The 10,000-nt window shown below is 38.8% G+C and overlaps 1 protein-coding gene across 2 annotated transcripts in view; it reads left to right on the top strand.

Annotated features, from left to right (window-relative positions):
• Nucleotides 1–10,000, top strand: part of LOC143290807 (neo-calmodulin-like) — a 44,702-nt gene that overhangs the window by 24,042 nt on the left and 10,660 nt on the right. The window contains exons 4-5 of one of the 2 annotated variants that reach the window (XM_076600328.1): nucleotides 2,052–2,111; nucleotides 9,636–9,666. In XM_076600328.1, the coding sequence (XP_076456443.1) occupies nucleotides 2,052–2,111; nucleotides 9,636–9,666 (91 nt within the window). The remainder of the gene's footprint in view (nucleotides 1–2,051; nucleotides 2,112–9,635; nucleotides 9,667–10,000) is intronic. The other variant, XM_076600329.1, reaches the window with a different exon arrangement.

The following is a 10,000-nucleotide window of genomic DNA, read 5'->3' as shown; positions in this document are numbered from 1 at the left end:
TGTTATTTCCTTCTTTTTTCGTTACTTGCTCCTTAAAATAAAGAAACTGATGGAAGTTTCTTTGAGTTGTGACCGTTCTTCAGAGCCTCAGACAGTGATTCGGGTCAACACTGTCACCATCAAGTGGAGTGATGGCCTAGAGGTAACGCGTCCGCCTAGGAAGCGAGAGAGAATCTGAGCGCGCTGGTTCGAATCACGGCTCAGTCGCCGATATTTTCTTCCCTTCCACTAGACCTTGATTCGTGATCTGGTAAAAGAACCCACGGCAACAAAAGGGTTGTTCCTGGCAAAACTATGTAGAAAAATCCACTTCGATAGGAAAAACAAATAAAACTGCACGCAGGAAAAAATACAACAAATGGGTGGCGCTGTAGTGTAGCGACGCGCTCTCCCTGGGGAGAGCATCCCGAATTTCACACAGAGAAATCTGTTGTGATAAAGATAAAAACACACAAATACAAATCTCTGTACTCCCTGGTTCTTCTTCTCCTCCTGCCCTATGGCAGACTGTTTAAACCTGTCATCTTCACAATTCACAACCCTTTCACCACCAGTCAGTTTAGAGTGCAAATTAACCTTGTGCAGGAACCACGGAAAAGATAGTGTCTAAGAATAGCTGGGGATTCCCCCTGTGATGTGTAGAAAAAAATGGCCAATCATACCATTGAAAATTAAGAGCATTAGGTTAATGCACAAAAGGCCCATCATCTGGTTGCATTTCAATGACATGGGTGCTTTACCTAGCTGGTGCCGAAATGCGACCATGGCGGTGAATTTTACAAGACACTCTCTCTCTCTCTCATTCCCTCGACCGCTGGGGTCGTTGGGGGGGACATGAGGAAGATGTCATAGCTCGCCACACCGTTCTGTTGGCAGCTGTCGTGAGGAGATCTGGCATCGTCATTTTGGTCCATTCCTTGACGTTGTCAGACCAGCTCTTTCTCTGCCGCCCCCGTGTGCGCCCTTCCTCTACAGTCCCTTGCAGGATGATTTTGGAGAGGGTGTTATGTCGTATGATGTGACCAAACCATGGTCACGTCATACAAGACATTACGCGCAGGCAAAGAGGATCCTTTCTCTCCTGTTTTTTTCACCACAGGCAATGTTTTAACTCACTCAGTACGGCCAGTCCTCTCTTCTCCTCTGCACAGACCCCTCGGATGTCCAGTGGTTGTCTGAATGACCCAACCTTTAGCTTCCGTCGTCAGAATTGTGGTATTCTTTGTCAACATTCACCTCTTCAGTATAAGAGTCTTCCGCTTGCAATATTTTGATGATGGTAATTGGGGTGAAACGCTGTTAACGTCGTCTCTTTCGCCGTTCGTATGGAGAGAGTTAAAGATTATGAAAGGAAGTATGGATTTTAATTTGATGAGGGTGCACTTTGCTTTCATACAACTGTGTGTGGAGGGCAGGGGGTAGGGGGAGGGAGGGGGACGGGATGGGGGTAGGTGGTGTGGTGGTCCTGGGAGGTGGAGTGTTGTTTTGATCTGTTTTTTTGTTTTGTTTCATTTCTGGAAAAAAAAAAAAAGAATAGCCGTAACAGTTCAAGGGTGAACCAAGACGATTTTTGTTTGTTTTTTTTCCCAGATTTTCAAAGAAGTTAAATTGATTCTCCACGTTTTGATGTGACTGCACTTTGCTTCCATGTAACCATCCATTTGTTTCGTTTATTTGTGGTGTAGTTCAGTTTTGTTTTCTATCTCATGGTCATGCTGGTTTAAAAAAAAAAAAAGAAAAAAAAAGTTTTTGCGTTGAAGATTTCAGTTTGTGAACGTGGCTTGCCTTTTTTTTTTTTTTTTTTTTTTTTAAAGAAATTCTCACATCACGTTTTGTGATAAGTAGAGATCCAGGGATTGATTTGAGTTGACTGTTCCCTGCCATAGGGCCATCACTTTCTCTCTCTCTCTCTCTCTCTCTCTCTCTCTCTCTCTCTCTCTCTCTCTCTCTCTCTCTCTCTCTCTCTCTCTCTTTAAGAGATCCAATAAAACCGAAAATTAAAACTGATGTTAATAAGCACCGTCACTGCACGCTGCCTTGGATGAGTCCAGTGCCGACAGACGACGAAGAAGACGAAGCCCGTGGGCAAGGCGCCAACACGAGTGTCCCAGGTGACGTGCTGTGTTGTGCTGTGGGAAACATGGCAGGGCAGAGGGGGTGGAGACAGAGAGATAGACAGGGAGAGAGGGGGGAGAGACAGAGACAGAGAGACAGACAGAGAGATACAGAGACAGAAAGAGACAGAGACAGAGAAAGAGAGACAGACAGAGGGACAGAGAGAAAGAGACAGAGACAGAGAGAAACATAGAGAGACAGAGAGAGAGAGACAGACAGAGGGACAGAGAGAAATAGAGACACAGAGAGAGAGAGAGAGAGAGAGAGAGAGAGAGAGAGAGAGAGAGACAGAGAGAGAGACAGAGAAATAGAGAGAGAGAGAGAGAGAGAGGCAGACAGAGAGAAACATAGAGAGACACAGAGAGATACAAAGAGAGAGAGACAGACAAAGAGAAAGAGACAGACAGAGAGAGACGGAGAGAGAGACAGAAACAGAGAGACAGAGACAGAGACAGAGAGACAGAAACATAGACAGATAGAGAGACTGAGACAGACAGAGATAGAGAGACAGAGATAGAGAGACAGAGAGAGACAGAGAGACAGAGACAAAGCATTATCTCAGCTTGCCTTTTCCTTGATCCTAAATCGCATTGACTGATGCAGTTCACTACTCACTGGTTTGCATTTTGATTTCTTGTCATGTTGTCATGCCTTCAGACGATTTTGAACAATGCTGCAAGAATCATCTTCACAAAGTCAAAAAGGATCACGTTACCCCAACTTCATTGGCTACCCATCCAGTATAGAATTCAGTACAAAATTGTGGTCGGGTGTTTTACGTACTGTATGTGCCACGTAAGCGTGTGTCTGTGCGCTCTGTGTGTGCGCATGTGCGTGTGCAGGGCATATTGTGTGTGTGTGTGTGTGTGTGTGTGTGTGTGTGTGTGTGTGGTCATATTTGCAGTTTGTAGTATATAGATACAAATATATGTGTTGATTTTTCATGTGAGAGATAAGTTAGTACGCACTTTTGTATCAGAGTCCATTACATGATGAGTTAGCCTCATAAAATGCTGTCTATCTATCTATCTATCTATCTATCTATCTATCTATCTATCTATCTGTCTGTCTGTCTGTCTGTCTATCTATCTATCTATCTATCTATCTGTCTGTCTGTCTGTCTATCTGTCTATCTAATTTTTCTTCTTGTTGTTTTTCTTGTTCTTCTTTCATTATTATTATTATTATTATTATTATTATTATTATTATTATTATTATTATTATTATTATTATTATTATTATTATCATTATCATGATGATGGTGATGAAGATGATGATAATTACTATTATCATGATTATCATTATGTAGTTAAAGAAGTATTCTTGAGTACTTATTGTGTGTATTTCTTTTCTTCCTGGACGCTGCTAACACTGATAGTCAAGTATTAGAGCGAGTCAGAAGGTAGGTTTCCACTTTTTGACTGAGTGCATGTTGTGTGTGTGTGTGTGTGTGTGTGTGTGTGTGTGTGTGTGTGTGTGTGTGTGTGTGTGTGTGTGTGTGTGTGTGTAGTAAAGGCACTTATGTGTTAAGCAAACGCCACACTTTTTTTTTCAATTTTTTTAAAAAATAATATAATACTTAGACATTTCATTTACATGGAATGTGTTTGTCTGAATACAATGAGAGAGAGAGAGAGAGAGAGAGAGAGAGAGAGAGAGAGAGAGAGAGAGAGAGATGATTTATTCATATAGGCCAAGGCCCCTAATGAAGGGGTATATGAAAAGACAACAATGAAAAACAAAGAAAAACAAAAACAAAAACAAAAACATTTCACACAATACAACAACATACATAGAAAACTCGATATAACATAAGTTCAAATGAAACTAGCCTGGCAACAAAACAGTGTTTTCATGACGTAATAATTTCTCGGCCTTTGAAAGCTTTATACAAATACAAAGCAAGGTTGAGAGAGAGAGAGAGAGAGAGAGAGAGAGAGAGAGAGAACACTGAACACTGAACACTTTAATGTCAATAGCTTTACAGCCCTAATGACATGGGGGTTCATAATACAAATAACAACATGCATCAATAGTAATAATATTGATGAAAACCAAAGCCAAAACGAAATCAATCAATCTGTGCAACAAAGTGCAGTTCGACCATCCATTCAAAGTAATGGCATGTAGTGAGAAATAAAAACAAAAACATATAAAAAAATTATAAATGTATAACATAAATATTTTCCATATGAGAGTGACAACACAGATTTCACTTTTCACAATGAGCAACACCTGATACTATTTTATTATTGTTGAGGTTTTTTTCGTCGCATGTTATTCGCTTCTGCAATATATTTTGCAAGTGACTGTAGTGAAGTTTCCTGATTTAGATTAAGCACTCCAAAAATATCTTCATTCTTTGCTGAATTTATTTTAAATACAACACATTTTTCTCGAATATCGTCATAAGCTTTACAACTAAACAAAAAATGTAATTCATCCTCCCTTGAATGACCGCACATCGGACAAGGGGAGAGTAACGAGGGCTCAGTCTGAAACCACTTTTCATAAGCATTCAAACCAATCGTTCTCGTTCTAAATCTGGCGAGACTTGTTCGGTGCCACTTGAGAGAGAGAGAGAGAGAGAGAGGTTGGGGTCATAATGAAATATTTGTTTTGATGAGTTGTGTGTGCAAACACTTCTGGCTGCCCGCATCTCTTCCTCTGTCTGTCTGTCTGTGTCCCTCTCTCTGTGTGTCTCGTCTCTGTCTGTCTGTCTGTGTCCCTCTCTCTGTGTGTCTCGTCTCTGTCTGTCTGTCTGTCTCTGATTCGGTCTCTGTATATGGCTCTTTGTCCCTCTGTTTCTGTCTTTGTCTGTCTGTCTGTCTGTCTCTGATTCGGTCTCTGTATATGGCTCTTTGTCCCTCTGTTTCTGTCTTTGTCTGTCTGTCTGTCTGTCTGTCTGTCTGTCTGTCTCTCTTTCTGTTCTCTGGTGACCCCAGTCTTGAATCACCACTGTCTTTTGTTTGTATCATGCCCCAGATTTCGTCTTCTTCTTCTTAGTTGGTAATACGTAAAGATAGTTAGTTGGTAATGCGCAAAGATAGTTAGTTAGTTGGTAATACGTAAAGATAGTTAGTTAGTTGGTAATGCGTAAAGATAGTTAGTTGGTAATGCGTAAAGATAGTTAGTTAGTTGGTAATGCGTAAAGATAGTTAGTTAGTTGGTAATGCGCAAAGATAGTTAGTTAGTTGGTAATGCGCAAAGATAGTTAGTTAGTTGGTAATGCGCAAAGATAGTTAGTTAGTTGGTAATGCGCAAAGATAGTTAGTTGGTAATGCGCAAAGATAGTTAGTTAGTTGGTAATGCGCAAAGATAGTTAGTTAGTTGGTAATGCGCAAAGATAGTTAGTTAGTTGGTAATGCGCAAGATTGTTAGTTAGTTGGTAATGCGCAAGATTGTTAGTTAGTTGGTAATGCGTAAAGATAGTTAGTTGGTAATGCGCAAAGATAGTTAGTTAGTTGGTAATACGTAAAGATAGTTAGTTAGTTGGTAATGCGTAAAGATAGTTAGTTGGTAATACGTAAAGATAGTTAGTTAGTTGGTAATACGTAAAGATAGTTAGTTGGTAATACGTAAAGATAGTTAGTTAGTTGGTAATGCGTAAAGATAGTTAGTTGGTAATGCGCAAAGATAGTTAGTTAGTTGGTAATACGTAAAGATAGTTAGTTAGCTGGTAATGCGTAAAGATAGTTAGTTAGTTGGTAATGCGCAAGATAGTTAGTTAGTTGGTAATGCGTAAAGATAGTTAGTTAGTTGGTAATGCGCAAAGATAGTTAGTTAGTTGGTAATGCGTAAAGATAGTTAGTTAGTTGGTAATGCGCAAGATTGTTAGTTAGTTGGTAATGCGCAAGATTGTTAGTTAGTTGGTAATGCGCAAAGATAGTTAGTTGGTAATGCGCAAAGATAGTTAGTTGGTAATGCGCAAAGATAGTTAGTTAGTTGGTAATGCGCAAGATAGTTAGTTAGTTGGTAATGCGCAAGATAGTTAGTTAGTTGGTAATGCGCAAGATTGTTAGTTAGTTGGTAATGCGCAAGATTGTTAGTTAGTTGGTAATGCGCAAAGATAGTTAGTTAGTTGGTAATGCGTAAAGATAGTTAGTTAGTTGGTAATGCGTAAAGATAGTTAGTTAGTGGGTAATGCGTAAAGATAGTTAGTTAGTTGGTAATGCGTAAAGATAGTTAGTTAGTTGGTAATGCGTAAAGATAGTTAGTTGGTAATGCGCAAAGATAGTTAGTTAGTTAGTAACGCGCAAAGATAGTTAGTTAGTTGGTAATGCGTAAAGATAGTTAGTTAGTTGGTAATGCGCAAAGATAGTTAGTTAGTTAGTAACGCGCAAAGATAGTTAGTTAGTTGGTAATGCGCAAAGATAGTTAGTTAGTTGGTAATGCGCAAAGATAGTTAGTTAGTTGGTAATGCGTAAAGATAGTTAGTTAGTTGGTAATGCGTAAAGATAGTTAGTTAGTTGGTAATGCGCAAAGATAGTTAGTTAGTTGGTAATGCGCAAGATTGTTAGTTGGTAATGCGCAAAGATAGTTAGTTAGTTGGTAATGCGCAAGATTGTTAGTTAGTTGGTAATGCGCAAAGATAGTTAGTTAGTTGGTAATGCGCAAAGATAGTTAGTTAGTTGGTAATGCGCAAGATTGTTAGTTAGTTGGTAATGCGCAAAGATAGTTAGTTGGTAATGCGCAAGATTGTTAGTTAGTTGGTAATACGTAAAGATAGTTAGTTAGTTGGTAATGCGCAAAGATAGTTGGTAATGCGCAAGATTGTTAGTTAGTTGGTAATACGTAAAGATAGTTAGTTAGTTGGTAATGCGCAAAGATAGTTAGTTAGTTGGTAATGCGCAAAGATAGTTAGTTAGTTGGTAATGCGCAAGATTGTTAGTTAGTTGGTAATGCGCAAGATTGTTAGTTAGTTGGTAATGCGCAAGATTGTTAGTTAGTTGGTAATGCGTAAAGATAGTTAGTTAGTTGGTAATGCGCAAAGATAGATAGTTAGTTGGTAATGCGCAAGATTGTTAGTTAGTTGGTAATGCGCAAGATTGTTAGTTAGTTGGTAATGCGCAAGATTGTTAGTTAGTTGGTAATGCGCAAGATTGTTAGTTAGTTGGTAATGCGCAAAGATAGTTAGTTAGTTGGTAATGCGCAAGATTGTTAGTTAGTTGGTAATGCGCAAAGATAGTTAGTTAGTTGGTAATGCGCAAAGATAGTTAGTTAGTTGGTAATGCGCAAAGATAGTTAGTTAGTTGGTAATGCGCAAAGATAGTTAGTTAGTTGGTAATGCGTAAAGATAGTTAGTTGGTAATGCAGGTGTAATTTGATGTATAATGATGCTTTGTATTCGTGTATATTCAGTTATTTGATAAAAACAAACAAACAAACAAACAACAACAACAAACAAAACCAAACCCCAAGAACACCAAAACAAAGAGCTTTGTTTCGAATTGTTTTTTGTTTTTTTCGTTTACCTATTTTATCATTTTCATGACCTTTCTAATAGAAACATGACCTATCTTAATATTATGTCTTTGTGACGCATTTCTCTACTTTATTACACGCTGCCAAATCAAATCTGCTAGGCATCTAGCAGAGCGAATCAGAAGGTACAGGTTTCGTTGTCTGTCTGTCTGTCTGTCTCTCAGCCTGTCTGTTTGTGCGTCTGTCTGTCTCTTTCTGGTATGGTGGAGTGATCTTTGTAGTTGCATTTCTTGTGAAGAGAGAGACAGGGAGAGAGGGGATGAGAGAGAGTGTATGTGTGCGTGTGAGTGCGCGTGGTGTGTGTGTGTGTGTGTGTGTGTGTGTGTGTGTGTGTGTGTGTGTGTGTGTAGATGTGCAATGCGGTTTGGCTGACTGAAATGGAGAGGCACGTAAATTTCAGTAATCTGTATATTTGTATATAGCTATTTCCATTTGGTGCCATTTAATATATCTTTTTATTTTTTATTCATTTTATTTGTTTGTTGTTTTCTTCTTATGTTGGACATGTGCTGCTGCCAAAAAGAAAATCTCTGTACCAAAGTATAGACAATAGAGTTTGTGTATTGTATTGTATTGTTATGTTGCACCTTTCTTGTTCACGTAATAAAGTTGGTGAATTTAGACCCTGAATAAACAATGTCTGGATTCCTGAGTAGTTGCACATATCTTTGTAAGTGCTTTATCTAATTCCCCCCCCCCCCCCCCCCACACACACACACAACTTTCTCTCTCTCCCTTTGCGTGCATGCGCGCGTGCTCTCTCTCTCTCTCTCTGGGTGTATGTGTGAATGTGTGTCTTCATGTTTTACATTTATTTGCTTATTTATCATCATTGTTGTCTTATTCATTTATTTATTTATATATTATTTTATTATTATTATTATTATTACTACTACTACTACCTTTTTCTATATTATAATTATTATTTATTTATTTATTTATTTATGTAAGCTTATCTATTATTCATTTACCTTTTTATTTCTTTTTTTTTTTCTTTTTTTCTTTTTTTTTTCCTCAAGGCCTGACTAAGCGCGTTGGGTTACGCTGCTGGTCAGGCATCTGCTTGGCAGATGTGGTGTAGCGTATATGGTTTTGTCCGAACGCAGTGACGCCTCCTTGAGCTACTGAAACTGAAACTGAAACTGAATCTGTGTGTGTGTGTTGTGTGTGTGTGTGTGTGTGTGTGTGTGTGTGTGTGTGTGTGTGTGTGTGTACTTACCATGTACTGCGAGTGTACATATGCGTGCGTACCTGCATTTCCTGTTTTGTTCCGATCAACAGCAACGTGTGATGGGGAATACCCAGCTTTAAAGGACCTCTGTTTTGCTATCGCCTCTAAGGAGCATTTCAGTAATACTGGCAATCGTCCGAAAACAATGCTATCAACAATGTAGCAATGAGATACGAAAATACATCGTGCATTTGGTGTTATTCCCCTCCACATCTTGTGTTAAAGATTATGTTCCAGTGTCATTGATATTTTATGAATATAGAAAATGAAGTTGGCTATAGATTCACCACCCATGTCCCATCTCTGTCAATCCATCTCTCCTCCCCCCCCCCTCCCCCATTCCCCCCTTAATGATTTGATCTTTTCGATGATAGTCTGTCGTGTCGGGCCTAATTAGGTAATGTACATGCTTTCATTTATGCCTTTTATTTTCATGTGTGTGTGTGTGTGTGTGTGTGTGTGTGTGTGTGTGTGTGTGTGTTTTGCCTTTGCTTCCCCCCCCCCCCTTTTCCTCTTTGCCCTTGAGGGCTAGATGTATAAAAAGCAGCTGTGTTTACTCCACTACCCTCGTGAAATAAAAATTCGTTTCGTTTCGTTTCGTTTCGTTTATCTTGACATTATGCAAACACAAGGAGATGTGATCTTCTCTCTCTGTCTCTCACTATTCAGGAAGAAAAGAACCGACAAAATAAACAAAGAAAAAGAAAACAAAACGTGAAAGATGCTATTTCGTATGATTACTCATTTCGTTGTTCAAGAAATTATCTTTCTTCTTCTTCTTTTTTTGTCTGTTTTATTTTTACAGGCCGCATCACTGTCTGATGTTGAAAGAAAAGGTGAGTTTTTGTCATTGTCATCGTCATGATTATCGTCTTAGTCCCATGATTATCATCTTTGTCGCTTGATTACCGTCTTTGTCATATGTTTATCATCTTTGTCACAATGTTTAGCATCATTGTTCCATGTTTAGCATCTTTGTCCCACGATTATCATATTTGTCCAATGTTTAGCATCTTTGTTCTATGGTTATCATCTTTGTCCCACGATTATCGTCTTTGTCCCATGTTTAGCATCTTTGTTCTATGTTTAGCATCTTTGTTCCATGTTTAGCATCTTTGTTCTATGTTTATCATCTTTGTCCCATGTTTAGCATCTTTGTTCTATGGTTAT

The sequence above is a fragment of the Babylonia areolata genome, chromosome 16, assembly GCF_041734735.1.
Source record: "Babylonia areolata isolate BAREFJ2019XMU chromosome 16, ASM4173473v1, whole genome shotgun sequence".
Taxonomy (NCBI): domain Eukaryota; kingdom Metazoa; phylum Mollusca; class Gastropoda; order Neogastropoda; family Buccinidae; genus Babylonia; species Babylonia areolata.
Note: the sequence above shows the minus strand (reverse complement) of the source record. Positions and strands in the feature narration are given on the sequence as shown.